This window comes from Momordica charantia, assembly GCF_013281855.1.
Source record: "Momordica charantia cultivar OHB3-1 chromosome 5 unlocalized genomic scaffold, Mcharantia_2.0 BLBB01000005.1, whole genome shotgun sequence".
Lineage (NCBI taxonomy): Eukaryota > Viridiplantae > Streptophyta > Magnoliopsida > Cucurbitales > Cucurbitaceae > Momordica > Momordica charantia.
In genome coordinates, this window is record NW_028275163.1 from 20,914,404 (window position 1) to 20,933,077 (window position 18,674).

At 32.2% G+C, this 18,674-nt stretch overlaps 2 protein-coding genes across 2 annotated transcripts; both read left to right on the plus strand.

The window, feature by feature from the left end:
- The first annotated feature begins 2,543 nt into the window (after nucleotides 1-2,543).
- FAD2 (fatty acid desaturase 2) lies at nucleotides 2,544-6,219 on the plus strand. The gene is made up of 2 exons (XM_022302643.2): nucleotides 2,544-2,705; nucleotides 4,781-6,219. The coding sequence occupies exon 2, from the start codon at nucleotides 4,798-4,800 to the stop codon at nucleotides 5,950-5,952; it is 1,155 nt and encodes a 384-aa protein (XP_022158335.1). The 5' UTR covers nucleotides 2,544-2,705; nucleotides 4,781-4,797; the 3' UTR covers nucleotides 5,953-6,219.
- A 10,895-nt stretch (nucleotides 6,220-17,114) lies between these two features.
- LOC148211524 (VQ motif-containing protein) lies at nucleotides 17,115-17,952 on the plus strand. The gene has a single exon (XM_088124483.1). The coding sequence runs from the start codon at nucleotides 17,259-17,261 to the stop codon at nucleotides 17,727-17,729; it is 471 nt and encodes a 156-aa protein (XP_087980609.1). The 5' UTR covers nucleotides 17,115-17,258; the 3' UTR covers nucleotides 17,730-17,952.
- The last annotated feature ends 722 nt before the right edge of the window (nucleotides 17,953-18,674 follow it).

Sequence of the window (18,674 nt, forward strand, 5' to 3'; positions counted from 1 at the left end):
ATGGTTGCTTAGAGAGAGTGCACACATTGAACATATTCACCAATCAAAGTTGAAGCAAAAGGTCAAAGTTGCAAAAAATCTTGTGGTCACCATTAGACTTGGATAAATATTAACGAGTTATTGCGTATTTCCACTGAGTTGTTGAGTACAACGTTACCTAGGTATTTTCACAATGGTATGATACTGTTCGTTTTGGGCATACCCCTCACGGTTTTACTTTTGATTTATCTCAAAAGCCTCATACCAATGGAGATAATTGTCCTATCTTATATACATTGTCCTATTCCCTAGTCAATGTGAGACTTTGTTTGTACTTCTTTACAAACCCAACATGAATTTTGTGTATTAGACCTTGATCGCATTTTCAACAAACAATCCTCACTTCAATTAAAGAATCATTTGGTGGGACTTTGGTGGCACATATAACAATCCTCTCCTCAAACAAAATACCACTGAGCTTCCCCTTAAAGACACCGCACATCACCTTTATCCGTGCGCCACTGCTCATCTTCACCAAAGCATAATTGCGTGTTGAATAGTTGAACCAGAGATTTTTAGAGTTATACTGCCCACTTTGGATATAATCCTTACGGTTTTGCTTTTGGTATCACTCAAAATGTCTCATTATATATAGAGATAGTGTCTCCAACTTATATACCCAAGATCTTTTCATTTCCTAGCAGAACTTTGACTGCATTCCCAAATTCTCACTTCGATCAAAAGGACCATCCACGAGGCTTTGATCGCACATCCAATCAAGACTAAACTTGTATTGTATCCTAAAAGATCAAGTTTCCAAACAATTATTTTAAAATTTGATTTGTCATTTTCCTTCATCGATTTGAAAAAAAATTACAAAATCAAGTCGTGATTGCCTAAGATTTAATGAGTCTTCGTTATTACAAAGTAAATGATGATAAATATTCATTAATATCATTAAATTCTGAAGGACTTGTTTAATTAGCTCATGATTTTAAAAGGCGAAAAGTATGAGTTCATATAATCTGTATGTTTGTGCTATTTAAAATTTAGAGTATTTGTGTAACTTGTGTTTGTTTGTAGGTTTAACATATGATTATAGAAAGATTAGTATAAGGAGTATACAAAGCAACTTTGTTGCCTACTGTCCCTCTGTCAGTGGGAAATCTACTCCCGAGTCGTCGTTGTTAAGGATCCCACATTGAAAAGAAAAGGGACCTAACAATGGTTTATAATAGACATAGACTACTCCTCTCATAGTCAATTGATTTTGAGATAGAATCTCATGACTTGGTGATCAGCGTAGGACTTAAACTCAAGACCTCAACTGATATATGAAGTTTCAATGCCCTGACTCATTATCTTAAAGGACAATTCTATTAATGTCAAATTATTATAAAGTTTTTCTTTTTAGAAAACATTATTATAAAATTAGTCTAAAGTGATTGATTCACGATCATTTTTTAATGTTGATGCAAAAACTTGGTCAGGGTATGGAAGGCGACCTCGTAGGTCGGCCGAGAGCACTTGGACGGTTTTCTGGGGTACCTGCAAGGAGGCAACCACTCTGACGCCCAAGTTAGTATTCAAGTCGAGCTTGGTAGGTAAGCATCAAACATATTTTTCATACCTGGAATCGTGGGCGAACGGTGTATTTATAGCGGTAGTTGGATTGATATATGTCCCATCGGTGTAATCTGGTGTTCGGAGAGGGGCCTGTTGAATAACCACTGGTCCTTGATAGTGACCAGTTCGACCCTCGCTCTAAGGGACGAAGTGATGTGGCCGCCTTATTCGCCAAACTACCGTGCCGACCTCCCAGGTCGGCTCCTCGAACCTCACCGCATCCAGGTTAGCTGTAGATTTAAGAATCATTTTCAAGTGTTGCTCTATTTAAAATCAATTTAATTATTTAAAAATGATTTTTATTTGTTACCAAAAATTTTAGATTTTAAAAAATAAATACTTTTGGCCCTCCAAAGTGTAGAATTAATTAAAATACTCTCTTTACTCAAATACTCTTACTATAACTTATTATTAATAATAATAATTTGAAAACTCTTTTTACTTAACATATGATAGGGTTATTTCATTTCATGATTTTTAAAATTCTTTACAAAATAATTTCTTAAGTCGTTTGAGTATAATTTTTTTTAATAAAATAAAACTACATTTCTTCTAGACAAATCATGTCTTCTATTTTTTTTTTTTTTTGAAGAATTTAAAAACCCTCAATTTAATCATGTTAAAAAAAACTTAATTTTGATTTCTTTTTAAAGATAAATTAAAAAGGGAAAAAAAAAGGAAGAAGTTCACATTCCGTGAGATATTTTCGTTTCCCCCAAGCACGATCCACACCGTCAAAACGTGAAAAGCCTAATTGCCGATCGGACGATGGAGATCGTTCGCCATTCCGTTCACAGGCCAAGGCAGAGAGGCGATTGCGCAAAGCAAGATAAGGAACCAATAAGATAACGACACGTTAGTACCAGTTGTGCTGAGCCATGGAAATGGGCGGGCCCACAGCCTCACGTGCCGCTAGTGCTTAAATACCAGATGCTCATATTCCAAGAAGTGCCTCCAAAATAGGGAGAGAGAGAGAGAGAGAGAGAGAGAGAGAGAGAGGCTTCGTTGCCGGCGATCTGAAGGCGGCCATAGCAGAGAGAGATTGAGAGAGCGGAGAGTGCGAGGCTCTCTGAAACTTCGGTCCTCTTCTTCTCTTTCAGGTACTGTTCCGATCACATTCTGTACTTTTCCTTCTTTTGTTTGCTCTTTGATTCTCTAGTTTTTGTTTTGAGGCCAATGTGATGGGACTTGTTGGTTGCTTTTCATTTACGTTCGTGGTGATGCACAGATCTATGTCGAGATTAGATTACCGTTCACTGAGGTGTTTCTTGGCTTTTGCTTTCGACGTTTTTTTACCTCTGTATAATTTTGATTTTACAGAGATTATAGTTCGTATAATGCTTAGAGTTTAGGCTATAACGGAGCTTTTGAGCATTGTCGAAATGGTAGAGAGTTAGTCTGTAGGTTGTAGCTTGTTGTTGCTGAGATCGCGTGGTTTCGATCCGGATGCTTGGATTCGACTCTTTTCTGCAATGGCCACGCTATTGCGTCTGTAAATTTGTGATACCAAGGATTTGTCGATTTCTGAGCAAATCGCTAACTCGTATGCATTTTTCCCCTTTGTACGGATTTAGTCGTCGATTTGTTGTTGATCGGCGATATCTCGTACTCAACTTCCGAAAACATTTCCAAGAGAAGAAATTCTGGATGTCTTTCCCGGTTGGAAATCTTTGAAATCATAACTGAACTAATTTTTTTTACCAAATTATTTTTTGTCGTCTGTTTGTGATACTAATCCTTTATTTAAGGCAAATTTTTATAGATGAATTTTATTTATTTATTTTGTTATTTATGGCTCTAACTTTTAATGCTTTTTTCCTTTTGGCAAAGGTGCGTTTGGTGCTTTCCCTGTCTGTTCTCAAGTCAATTAGGGTAGGCGCCGTTTCGGTTTTAGCTTCCGTATCATTCAACGTGTGGTATTATGTGCTCAAAAATGAAAAGAAATTTCTTCTTTCCTTCAGTGTTTTGAGTTGAGCACCCGGCGATTATTAGAGGATAATTTATAGTCTTTCTGCAGAATGAATTTTAAAATTGTTTTTAACTCTGATTAGGTGAAATTAAATTGTTATAATAAATAAGCCATGTGTGCTATCAAATTTTAGGAGTTTTTTTTTTTTTTTCAAATAATGGACAATCAAACATATTTTTAATCAAATTTTATTTTTAAAAAAATCCCCATCAGTCCTCAAATCTACTTGAAAACTAATAAATCACAAAAGATCTTGGTCAATTGTGCAGCTTTGTGTTCTTTGTTCATTTTAGTTTGGGACATTCTTGCTTTCGTTTTAAATATGGAGAAAATAGGGTAGCCAGACAAGTCGAAATTATTAAAGACATTTTGGTTCTTAAAGAAACTGAAAACATAAACACAAAAGGAGAACGGAATTTACACGTTACGTCTCAGGTTTAGCTTTGAAACTCCAGTATTAAGGGATTCTATTGATACTGTAGATGGACAATATAAATTAGCTTACGGCATTAGAGAGTTGGAATTGGTCTTTAAACCTTATATTGATTTAATTGAGCTGTGTAATGAGCAGTTCTTTTTTCTCTCTTTTTTAAATGTTAGGTAGGATCAACTTGCGTCACTGTGAGAAGTGACAGCAATGTGATCGCTCTTTTAGGCTTTTTTCATGTACTTAGCTTGTCTAGTTGATAACCCGGACGGTTCCACTTGCGCATTAAATTATGTTAGAGAATCAGCGTAGACTTTGCCTACTAGTATTTTTATTTCCCTTTTTTCGCCTCAAGTGGGCGGCGAATGTCTAGCTTTGAAAGTTGGTTTTCTTTGTTTTGCCACTCCTAATTTCCTGAAAGGCGTGGTTGAACTATTATGTTGGTATTGAATTCACGTGTTCCCAAATTTTCCAATCCATACATGTGGGCCTGGTGTATTGACTCTTATTTGATGAATGAAGGTATCTTGAGGTCTAGAGTTTAATTACCCATTATATCTGAAAGTTTAATTTGTAGAGTTTAGGTAAATTATTGTAACATCTGTAGTCTACTAGATTTGACAGAAGGAGAAACTGTTTTCATAGTTTCAGAGATTTGAATAGGTCAATTATTTCCTTGGGTTTTTGTGAATGATTGTTTGTTTGCCTTTTGTGTACTTATGACTGGCTGTTTAATGATGCAATTTTTCCAGTCTCCTCAAACTCTTGCTTATTTTCAGGACAACATTCTTGAAAAATGGGTGCTGGAGGCCGAATGTCCTCTCCTCCATCCCTCAAGAAGTCAGATTCTGACCACTTGAAGCGAGTTCCATCCACAAAGCCCCCATTCACCCTTGGTGAGCTCAAAAAAGCCATTCCCCCACATTGCTTCCAACGCTCTGTTATCCGTTCATTCTCTTATGTCGTTTACGACATTACCATAGCTTCTATCTTCTATTACGTTGCAACCACTTACTTCCAAACTCTTCCTAGCCACTTCCAATACCCAGCCTGGGCTCTATACTGGGCCGCCCAAGGCTGCATCCTTACTGGCTTATGGGTCATTGCCCACGAGTGTGGCCACCACGCCTTCAGCGATTACCAGTGGCTCGATGACACCGTTGGCCTTATCCTCCACTCGTTCCTCATGGTCCCCTACTTCTCTTGGAAGTACAGCCACCGCAGACACCATTCCAACACCGGTTCTCTCGAGCGAGATGAAGTCTTTGTCCCTAAACAGAAATCCGCCATCAAATGGTACTCCAAATACCTCAACAACCCACCCGGCCGAGTCTTCACCCTCATCATCCAACTCGTCCTAGGCTGGCCTCTCTATTTGGCCTTCAACGTCTCCGGCCGACCCTACAACCGTTTCGCCTGCCACTACGACCCATACGGTCCCATCTACTCCGACCGAGAGCGCCTGCAGATATTCATCTCGGACGCCGGGTTGCTGGCCGTCTCGTACGGGCTCTACCGCCTCGTGGTGGCCAAGGGCCTGGCGTGGGTGGTGTGTGTGTATGGAGTGCCGCTCCTGGTGGTGAACGGGTTCCTGGTCCTAATCACATACTTGCAGCACACCCACCCGGCGCTGCCCCACTACGACTCCTCGGAGTGGGACTGGCTGAGAGGCGCGCTCGCAACAGTGGACAGAGACTACGGCATCTTGAACAAGGTGTTCCACAACATCACCGACACTCACGTGGCCCACCATTTGGTGTCCACCATGCCCCATTACCACGCCATGGAAGCAACGAAGGCGATAAAGCCAATCTTGGGGCAATACTACCACTTCGATGGCACCCCAATCTTCAAGGCCATGTATAGGGAGGCGAAGGAGTGCGTTTACGTGGAGCCTGACGAAGGTGAGAAGAATAAAGGCGTCTTCTGGTACAACAACAAGTTGGAATAAAACGTGTGGAAGCAGAGGGAAAGGTGCTTTCGGCTTTTGGCCTTTTGGAGGGCTCTTTAGACCTTTACCTATCCTGGTTTTAGTATTGTTTCCTTCAACTTAAAACCTTTGGATCTTAGTTTCTACTATGGGTTAAACTTTACTTACATAATCCCAACCTCGCTTTAGAACAGTTGAAGTTGTTTCTTTTTGATTGGTTTGCTTTGTAAACGTGGGTTCGGTTCTAGATTACGAGAGACTTATAAACTATTAAGTGCATGTGATTAACTGTTTTTTCTTCTTCTTCTTTTTTTTTTTTTAATTAGGCACTGCATCTATATCTTAGGTTAGAAGCTACAATTACTTTTACGTATCTTTTAACCTCTTTCAATTCCTAGAGCGTTTAGATTTGGTTAACATTATTCAAAATGGAAAATGTCTTTTTCTTTGTCAGATTGTGAGGTCGATAAAAATGATAGAAAGTGAAGAGCTCTTTTTTCCTGGATTGATGGGAAGGAAGAATTGGAGAGAACCATTAAATTTTGTTGGTTTATGGCTGCTGATTGGTGCCACGCATAAATTTGTGTGAAAAGGATTGAATATTCTCAACCAACCACTCTTTTATCAGTATAGCAGCACTTTACAGTATTTTCTTCCAAGGTCGTTTTCCACTATTTTATTGCAAAGTCCTTTTCCACTGAAAACAAATTTAAAATGAGATTTAGAAATAATTTTAGGGAATCTGTCTCCCCTTTTTATTGATCATCAATCATAAAAATAAATGAGAAATTAATCCAAAAAGAATATTAAGTAGCCATATACACGATATATGATACATTTGACCTTTTTTAGAGGGTAAGAATGGTCATTTCTTCACATTTTTTTAAACAAAGGTCTAATTTTATGATTATTTAAATTTTTAGATATCAGTTTTTTTTTTTTTTTTGGCTACTAAATTGTCCTCATTGAACATCCTCTTATTATTAAAAATGTATTCTTTTATAATAAAATAATAGAGTTTAGGCAAATATTGATACTAATGATTATATTTAAAAAAATGTATATTAACTAAACAATTAAATAATTTTCTTAGTAAAATAATATTCATTCAACGCAAATATTAGACATTCATTAATAAATGATTATATTTTTAAAAAATGAATCTATATTAATTAATCAATTAAATAATTTTTCCTTAATAAAGTAATATTCATTTAAGGCAAATATTTGACCCTCTATTTTAAAAATGAAATTATATTAATTAAACAATTACATAATTCTTTCATAACATACTAATATTCATTTATGACAAATACTAAAATTCATTAATGAATTGATTTAGTTTTTAAAAATTAATCTATATAAATTAAACAATTTACTATTTTTCTCTGATGTTTTTAACTTTCAATGAAACCCTAGTATAATCAGTTTCATGGCAATATAATATGTGTTATGTGCTCTGATTTATAAAGGAATGATCAATTTATGAGATTTTACCAACCTACAAGAACTAAATTGAAATTCTTAAAGCCAAAGCAAGCTCGATGAAAAGTTCTCATCACGCAAAAATATATATATACTCTCGATCTCGATCTTTTGTATTTTAGAAGGTGAGCTCGATGGCACCATAGCATCGATGGAAAGAGCCACTGAAAAAAATCTTAAGTACACTTCGAAAACTAGTTGAGAAACATCATTCTTATTTATTCCTCTAATTAACTCCATTATTCTCTCATGAGTTACCATCTTCTATTTATGAAAATCTTGATTTTCTATTTTGGCAAGCCTACAAAGTTAAATCAGACATCGTTGTCTCTCTACCTTTTTCTCTCTCTCTTTTGTGTTCTTCTCGTTCTTAGTTTTTTTTAGCAATATTTTGTTATTAGTTTAGGTTACTATTTTCAATTAAATTAATTTTTTTTATATAATTTTAGTAGTTTTTAATACTTTTATAAATTAAGTTATTAAAGTTATCACTTTTATTTTTTTTAATTTTTTATGTAAATTTTTCACACTCCCTTTTTTTTAAATTAATTAGAAATATATATAAAGTATAAATTTTAATTTTTAGAAAAAGCTAATTGTATAAATATTATGTATAGATATTGTATTTACCTAGTTACGGGCCCTTTGGGGTAGCCCAAGTTGAAGATGATTGATTTATGTTCAGTCCAAATGTATTAAATGGATGGAGCTGGGTTGATCCTGTCAAATTTTAGCTTTAGGTTTCTATCACTTAATAAAGTTGACTAATTTTGAAGTTGTGAATTCACAGTAGATATTAAAATTTTAGGAGTTTCTTAACAATGAATATTATCTTAGTGCGCAAATATTCTAACTCACTTCTACTCTACACTACGGGGTGTTCAAAAAACCCAACAATCCGACGAACGCAACCAAACCATCGGTCAGATGAAGCCTCGGGTTAATTGGGTTGTGATTTTTCTAACTTGATCGGGTTGAGTTGGGTCTCAAGTTCAACCTTTAAAAAATCGGGTCAACCCGACCCGACCCGAATTTATGCATATATGTGTATTTTTTAATTATATATATATATATATCCATTTAATTTTAATTATAGTCTTTCATTTAAGATTTCCACATTTTCTTATTCTATTTTGTATCTTAATCTCAAACGTCTATTTAGTTTTAATCTTAACTCCCCCTCGCTGCCGTGATAATGAAAAATTAAAAATTAAAGAAAAAACACACAACTTGATAACCCAACCAATCCAACCCGAAGATATTGGATTGGGTTGACTATTCAATTCAAACTCGACGGTTCCTATATGTGGCCAACTTGAACTTTTGGGTTGGTCCCAAAATTCCCTCTAACTCGACCCGACCCAACCCAACCCAACCCATGAACACCCCTACTACACTACGCTCATTCTCAATCTTGTTCCCACAAGATTCAGCAGAGTATGAGAACATTGTTGATGCTCTCCATTTTCTTCGATCGAACACAATGCAAAATCAAATAAAGTAAGAAAGACAAAAAAGAATTGTCCTAAAAAATAAAACTAAAAGCTCATTTTCAAATTAGCGTGATGTTGTACCTTCGGGTGTTATGAGCATGACTTAATTTAGGTCAAGACACTCTCTAAAAATGTAAAGTTGAAACCCTCTCCCCTTCTTTTTGAATTAGAAGTAATAATAATTCTAATATTAAAATAGTGGTTCCATAAACTTTTATTCTAGGATATCTGAACAAATAATTAATAAGAGTTTCTTATTTTTATTAAGATTAAAAGTGGGCATCTAGGAAAATAATATGAATATCCTTGTAAGATTATTGTTCCACTGGTAAACATGAGTTTATCTAAGTGATAATTAACACACTCGTCTCTTAACCGCAAGAAGTCGTGAATTCAAATCTCCCACCTTTACCTATAAAAAAAAAAAAACTAAGAAAATTTTTATCTTTAAAGATTAATGCCAGAGTGGAATGAAAGGAGGGATAAATTTTTAATAGTTTATCTAAGATTCAAATAATAATACAGAAATCATTAAGATCTAGGCTTTGTTTTCTAATCTATGTTTAAAGAATATATATATATATATATATATATATATATATAAAAGAGGGTAAAATACACTTTTATATATAAAAGGGTAAAATATACTTTTGATCCCTGAGTTTGAGGATAAATTTTAATTTAGTCCCATATTTTAAAAAGTGACAATTTAGTGTCCCTCGTTTGTTTACCATAAGGAGGAGAGTTTTATATTTCTCTATGACAGCCTCCCCAATCCTAAACAACAACCGAAAGAAAAGCAAAGGCCTACAACAATTTGGCCACATTTCGAGAAACGAGGGAAAGAAATACGAATTGAAACGAGAGAAAGAAATGAAAGAGGGGGAGGAAAATGAATAAAAAAATTCTATATAATTAAAAATAATATAGAATTTATAAAATACCACAATCACTAACGTCAGCATTCCATTAGTGTCACTCACATGAAGTCAATTACTTTTAAAATTACCTTTTAAATATCAAGAATCAAACTATCATATTTTGAAATGTACAGACCAAATTGAAATCTATCTTCAAACTTAAGATCAAAAGTACATTTTACTTTTGAAAAAAATAATTCTTAAACTAAAGGTATCTAATCACATCGTGATGTTCACACTATTACTCTTTGAGTTTCCTTATTTACACATAGTTTATTGACTTTTAACGCGAAAATAATTTTAACTATTATATGAATCGAACTATTTCAACATTTTTTTTTCCATATAGTAGGTTTCAAACATTAAACAATTAGAAGGTAAATTGAGTGGTAAATGGTACAAATAAAATAATTTTTGTTGTTTGTTTCTTTTTTTCCCCCAAAACATTCAAACATAATCTATTACAAGTAGCTCATATCTTAAACTTAAGAGTCCTCACATCAAAAAAATATTATTCAATATTTTATTCAAATATCCTTAAATTTATTGGCTGGATAATGTCTAGTGGTGAAAATTAAGTATGATTAATCAATGAATTGATTACTTAATTATTTTACTTTGGGTTTTCAATTAACCAATAGAAACCACTAAATTGTAGCCATTATAATTAATTAATTATTATTATTATTTTGATCTTGTGGCGGTTTAATCATAAAGATTGACTTGAAATGTCAAAGTCTTCTTTATATATCAACTTATTAACCCCTAAATCATATGTTAGCTAGTAGCCACATTAGAAATTATAATAATTAAACTTTGGTCAAACAAGTTAGCCTATTTATGAAGTTTAATCTTAGAAACCCATCTTAAAGCTCAAACATTTTCTTTAAAGAGAAATCTTTTTTGTTAGCCTTATCTTAAAAAATATTTGTAAATATGTAATTTATTTTTTATTTAAATACTATTTTGTTTTTTTTTTTTTTTTACTTTTGGTTTTCCTTGCGCTTTCAAAATTGTCATACTTTAGTTCTTGTATTTTATAAATATTTATTTTGGTCTTTCTTTTAGAAAGTGGCTAATGGTCATTTGCAAAATTTTAATATAAATTTTATACATAAAGTAAATTCATTCCATACAAATTTATGAGTACATCTCAATAAATTTAGTAAGAGAAATGTTATGTTAAGATTTTAATGGAAATAAATGAGATAAAAATAAAAATAAATCGACCAAAATTATTATTCTAAAAAAGTACGAGGACTAAACAAACCTTCAAAGGTATACATGGACTAAAATAAACAAAAAAAAATTAAAAATATGAAAATAAAAATAAACATTTGAAAATATAAAAAGTAAATAGACCAAAGCAATATTAAAATCATTCCATTTTTAAGAAATTGAATAATTACAAGCATAGCATTTCTTTCTTTCTTTGTTTTTTTTTTTTTCCAAGAATCGGCAAATCTCACTAAACTTATTTTTTAAACATATCTCACTAATTAACTTAATGAGAGTAGTAAATTAACTTTTTATCTTTATTCTTCTTCTACAATAGTTAACTCTTATCTTCTTGGTGTCAAAAAAAAAAAAAAAAAGACACTTATCTTCTAATGTATTGTTATCATTTATAAATGTTCATTATTATGTAAACCAAAACAATCACCGGTTAACGTGAACCCTTATTTTGGTCATATTTATATATAGTTATGTAACTATAAAAATTACGTTAACTATTTTCTTACTATATTTATAGCTTTCTATTGCTAAAAACTATTTTACTGTCGCTGAAAGCTATTGACGAGGAAAGTAGTTTCATGACAATGAACATCACTAAAAAATTGTTGTCGATGCATTTAGGTGACGAGTGTTGCTTTTGTAGCATATTTTACAACGAAATAAGCGATTCTAAGGTTGCGACCAAAAATTTTTCGTCACAACCTCAAAACGAGCTGTTTTAGGGTTGGAAGTTAAGTAGGTGAAACTGAACAAGGTTTAACTTGACCAGGACCGAATGTATGAGATAGCCGACTCACCTCATTGAGAAATGATCTGTAAAAGAGGGGCAAACACTCTGACGCTCAAGTTAGTAATCAGTTCGGACTCAATATCAAGTTCGAGATAGAATGTGATACCCGTATATAGAAGTGGAACCCCCTATTTATAGGTTGGAGATTCGATAGTAGGTCTTCGAACGGGTGGCTATCGATGTCGGAGATCAGGTCAGACGCATTTCAACATGTGTATCGGACGTGGAGGTAGGTCGTGCCACAAGATGGTCTGCATAATGAATATTTGGCTAAGTATGTCATCTTAGTTAGGTCCGAATGACTTAGATGTACATGTGTCCAAGTGAACGTCCCCCTGACCTCCACGTAACAGTAGGATTTTTCCTCTCAAACAATACGATCATTTCATTTAATCCTTACAAAAAAAGATAATTTTCATCGCTAAAAGATAGCGACGCTTTCGCTTCAAATTCATTAACGAAACTTCTTGAGGCCACATTTTTGAAGTACTCCTTCTTAAAACAGTTATTTTCCAACATGGGAGCCCAAATTTTATTTTTATGTTTGTAGTTTAGCTCGTATTTTTATTTGGAAGTAAAAGATTCTTCATTTCACCATCCAAAAATGTGAACGAGCAACATGTGTTTGTTTTTTCTTTCTTTCTTTTTTTTTTTTCTTCATTTCAACTCCTTGCCTTATGCATACTTGCAATGGAAATCAACACATCACTTTTAATTCGACTCTACTTTTTCTCAACTATGCAAATTTTGATTTTTCTTTTTGCCAAACTTGAACCAATTATACTTTGAGAGATAATGGGTATGGCATGTTCGAAGAAAAATATTGACGAGGAAATTAAAGAACAGAGTAGAAGAGAGATCGTGGGAAAGACTAGAAAAAAATAGGTATTTTTAAAAGTATTCATAAATGTTCGGTGTTTTAGAGGAGTTGCCACGATTTCTGATCATGAAATATTATTCGTTTTCCAACTCACTCATAAAGCACGAGACTTGTCTGATAATTATTTTATTTGTAAAGTGAGAGTCATTACCTATATATTTGCTTAATCTTTAATTTTACAATTTCTTTTTTAATTTTAGCAAGACTTGAAAGAAAACAATCTTTTTGAACTTTTTTAGTTCATTGGGTAACATTTTGTTTATTTGTTTATTTTACTTTTCTAGGGTTTTTTTACTAAAAATTTTATTGTCTTGTGTCTTAATATTTTTTTTTAAAAAATAATTTTGAATTTTGAGCCCAAGTTTCAAAAGAGAAATCATATTTTACCTTTTCAAAAGATTTGTAAAAATTTGGTTAGAGTTCTAAAAACATCCTTAATAAGTAGACTATAAACTTAAATGGGTGGAAATAAGCCTGATTTAAAAAAAAAACTAAAAAATAAAATGTATTCTCTAAATTTGACCACCATTCTAAAAATGTTCTTAAAAGTAAATTACTTAAAAGAAACAAATAAAATATTTACTGGACATTGCTAAGAAACAAAAAGATTAACAAAATAAGAATTTTTATAAATAAAAAAATTGAAATAATATTAACTAAGCTATGTTTATATTGTCCCATTGAAAAAGATTAACAAATAAGAATTTTTATAAATAAAAAAATTGAAATAATATTAGCTAAGCTATGTTTATATTGTCCAATTGTAATAATATATTACATCACAGATACAAGAGTGAAAATTTAAAATATGAAATTTGAAAACAACAAATCTTTGTTTTAATTTGTTAAAACGATTTCAAATATAAGTAGACAATCATCTCTAAATCTCTAAAATTCTCTAATAATAATAATAATAATAAATGGTTGTTAAATGTTTTTTCTTTGGGTAAAAGAAAATTGATTATTCTCTGTCAACGTGTTGTTGACTCATTGGTGGGGGCGAGTGGGAGGAAGGCACGAGGCAGATGAAGAAGACGCGCGTGGAGTTGGTAGGATGCCACGTCAGCGGGGGCTTTGGGTTTGGTTTCCGCCAAGGGGACACCCACGTTTCGGTCATGGCCGTTACGATTCCGATTCGGGCCCAGGCCCACACTCGCACGGGACTCGCGTGCTCTCTCCTGACGTGTCAGATCTGATCACCACCGTCACTTTCACGTGCGGATCCGACGGTTACAATGTGCCCACACGGACGATGCTTCTGCCGGCTCTCATCTCCCCCTCAAAGTACAGTTGTAATTATCATTTTTTTTTTCCAAATCTCTCTCTCTTAATTATATTTTATGTTCTTGATTTTGTAATATAGACTATTAGAATCTAAACATTAGGTAAACATAAAGAATTTTATTTAAATAATATTTATTATGTTGTGGTAAATAAATGTCAACATGAACATGGTCCTATTAGAATAAATCTAGATAGACATAATCCTAATGCATTCCATAGATCTACTAAAAAGTATCTTAAAAGTACAAGAACCATATAGACATAACTTTAAAAACTCCGAACATTACCTCAAAAAATGAAGATAGAATTAAAAATAAAGAAAATATAAATACTAAAAATAGGAAGGGAGAAGGATTTGAAGAATATATTATTGCCATATTGTGGAGATATGGTTCCTTGTTTGGTTTATGGAGGCCAAGTCATTTTCTCCATTTTTGTTCATACAATCATACACTTCTCTTTACCAACTACGCTACCGGATTCTTTCATAATCATAAAAAACAACAACCAATATTCTTTTTTATTTTTGTTCTGAAAAAACTACTACCACGCGGATTCCTCTTATGCTTGAGCTATATTAGTGGAATATCACTAACCTTGCTATTTACAAAAATAAATAAATAATCAAGACCAAATTATATAATTAAACCATCGCTAAATTATATTGATGGTTACAATTGTATTCACAAACTTTTAATAACAAAAATAAGATACGATTTGAGTTCTTACTCTCTTTTGTAGGTGGGAGAGAGGTTAAAATTCAAGTCTAAGGAAACAATGTCTTGTATATGGGCCTGGACTCATAATATATAAGTGAGATAAAGGCTTTCTATTCGTAGGAGACCCTTTAAGATGAAATAAAAAATAAATTGACGTGGAGTTAGATCTGAAGTAATATATATACGTTTATTGGAGGAAGTTTAAGGGGAGAATTTTTTGCAATTATTAGTTTGTAAGTGCAAGGTATTTTGTGAAAATTTCCTCTCTGATATTTCAATTTTATTATGATTTTTGAAATATCAGAAAATTACTTCTGTTTAATATCGAATTTTTTTGTATTAGAAAAGAAAATCTTAAAAGATATGAGAAGTCTTCGCTTTCTCTTGTCCGTACGTTGTGACCTGTGATCTTGTCATTGAGGCTAGCTAGATGTATAATAATAAAAATAAATGAGTTATTTATATCTAGTCGGATTCGTCATTTTGCCCTATACGACTTTTTTTTTAATGTTTAATATTGCAAGTATTGAATTTGTGATTATATTATATATATATTTTAATGTCAACATATTTAGTATTAAGAAAAATAATTATATCATAATTATATAGTTATAATATAATGATATTTGATATGTATATGTATACATATACTTATATACTTATAAAGATGGTGGAGATTTTTAAATCAGAATTAAAGTAGAAAAAATATTTAAAAAACTAATATGTATTTCCTTTTTTTTTTCACTCTCATCCATTGATTTTTGTTAGTACACTCTCATCCATTGATTTATCACTAGATTTTCCTTTAAATTTTAACTCACTATACAATAAACTATGAATAATTATCCTCAATTTTTTTGAAAAAACCAATAACTAAAAAAAAATTAAATCACAGTTAAAATTGACATGACTCGTTTCGTTATAAATCCTTTGACATCTTCCAATCTTGAAAGTTCACCATTTTTATATTTAGCAAGATTTCCTTTAATCTCTTTTAATTTCTTTCTTGACTAAAATAAATTTTAACCTTAATTTTTTCAATTTCTAAGCGAGTCGAGTAATGTATATATAACATCTTTCTTACTATCATCTCCATATCATTAACTATTACTATCATCTCCATATCATTAACTATTAATCCAGTCTAGATGTAAGTTAATTAAACAATAAAATAAACCTACATGTCTATTTTTTTTAATAGACATTTAATTCAACTGTAAGATCAAGATTTTGAAATACATTTAAAATTTAAAAAGGAAAAGTAAATTTTTAACAACCAAAATTATATTTTGAAAAAAAAAAGGCTCTTCATTGACCACTACACATATACATATACCCTAATAAGACATATTGAGTAATAAAAGGGCAAAAAGATTCAGCAAAATGGAATAGAAGAAACCCAAATTGATTCCCATTGAAAAACAATGCCTTATACCCATCATAATCATCTTGCACAGTTTCCAACTATCCCAACATCAATTAAAAAATAAAATAAAAAATAAAAGTCAAAAGTTGATATATATATATATATATATATATAAAAGGTTAAATTACAATGAGTAGTCCATAAAATTATCAAAGGTTGTCACAATTTACCAATAGAACGAACCAAATATGAGCAGTTAACATAATATGGTAATCGATCTTAGGCTGTAAATTTGATCCCGAGCGAATTTGTTGATGTTGTATGCATGTAGTATAAAAACTACCAAACGTTAAGAACTCCCAGACCAAAACGAATACAGGTCAGCAGTAAAGAGATTATGAGTTTGTCCTCACTAACATATTTTACTAAAAAAAATCTCAAAAAATAGTTAGAAATATGAATAAGGAATTAAGGAGGAGTGAGAACCACTTAAATAGAGGAATTAGTGTGTAACAGACCTCTGAACTTTATCTAATAGATTTTCTATAGTGCACTAGGATCCTAGACTTTAAAAAAAATATCAACTAAGTTCCTAAATTTTCAATTTTACATTTAATAAAGCTCTCACCTATTCCACACATTTTTTTTTTTTCAAAATTCATAGATCTAATGAACATAAAATTAAATTATGTAACTAATAGCCCGCTAGAATCATGATTTTACAATTTTACAATTTTGTGTCAATAGAGAAAATCCATTAGACAATACTTTTAAAGCTCGAGAACCATTAGGATACAAATTTAAACGTTCAATGACTCATTAGATATAATCTTAAAAACTTATATCGAAACAAAAATTATACTTAAAATAAAAAATAAAAAAGAAGGGGATCATTTTTTAGTTTTGGGGTACTTTATTGAGTCTGCCCCATTTGTCAGACAAAGGATTCATTCCAATCCTTCCTCTCCAACAGACATCTCCCACTTCTCCACTTTCTTCATAAACTCAACCAAATTTTAAAATAAATAATAAATAAAAATCTTCAATTCTCTCTCTATAAATACCAATTACCAATCCAGTCCCCTCTCCTTAATTCTCCTAAAAAGGGAAAAAAAAAAATTAAAACTGCTTTCTCTCTCTCTCTTAATTTTTCTATGGAGGCGATTATGAAGAAACGGGTGAGCTCGGGCCGGCCGGCGGCCATGGTGGTTCACAGAGCTTCGCACGCCATATCCAAACCGAAGCCAAAGATTCGCATAATTCACATCTTCGCACCGGAGATCATCAAAACCGACGTCGCCAACTTCCGCGAGCTCGTTCAGAGGCTCACCGGAAAGCCGGCGGCCACGGAGAAGAGTCCGGCGGAAATTCCGCCGCCGGCGTTGGATCGGAAGCCGGAGATCGCCGGCATCGCGGCGGGGTTCAGGAGCGGACTGCGGAGAGTGAAGGAGGAAGAAGAAGAGTCGAACGACGTCGTTGGGCTGTGGAATAATGGGGGCAGCGGCGGAGGGTATTTTGGGGATTTTGCGGACTTTGAAGGGTTTATTCAAGAGCTGGGTGAATTTCCGTTGCTTCCTCCTGCTCATCAAATAATGCATGGTTTTGAAGAAACTCAATTTGCTTGATTATTATTACTAATTTTGTTTAATTTAGTGCATTTTTCTGATATTCATATTTACCTAATTACCCTTGGGTTTTCTTCTTTTTTTTTTTTTCTTTTTTTTTGGGCATTAAATGGTTTGTTTGTGCCTTTGTGGAGAATACATTTTATTTTCCTTTTCTAAATTTTCCTAGGCTTTCCAGTTTTGTTTAACCAAGCAATTAATTGATTGATTGATCTTCCCTTTCTTTTTAATTTTTTTATTTGTCTCCTATGCCCTTCATTGGTCCTCTTTAGCATAATAATCTTGTTTTCTATTTTGTAGAATAAACAAACAATATTTATTCGCAAAATCACATTAGGGTTGTGAATAAAATGTTGCTTAATTACAATTTTTTCTTACAATTTTCCTTTCACAAAAAATAATAAATTTACAATATCTTTAGAAGTCGGAGGTTCATCCTCTGTCTTGTTTAAAAAGAAAACAATAAAATTATATACTATTCCGTTCTTTGAAACATTTTGTGAACTTTAACAGAATTTTAACAAATAAAAATTACATTTCAAAAAAATAGGAAAATTTAAGGTCATTTGATAAGCATGTTATAATATATAATTTGTGTTTGTTATGCAATCCATTTCTTAGGAAAAAAAAATTAACATCTTAGTCAATTTATATAAACTAAAAAATAGTTTTAGAAATTAATCTTTGCTTTTTAAATTTATTTAAGAATTCATTAATATAAGTAAAAAAGGAATAAACAAATAAGTTTATATTTTAAAATGGTTATGGATAAGGGTTTTAATTTTCAAAACCTGCAGAGATTCTCAATACATTAAAAAAATGCATTATAATTTTTTCTTTTTCTTTTTTTAACAACTTTTTACCATACAAACATAATTTTTTAAAAACCACATAAATATTATCAAACAAAATGTAGAAATACAAAAAAAAAAAAAAGGAAAATTT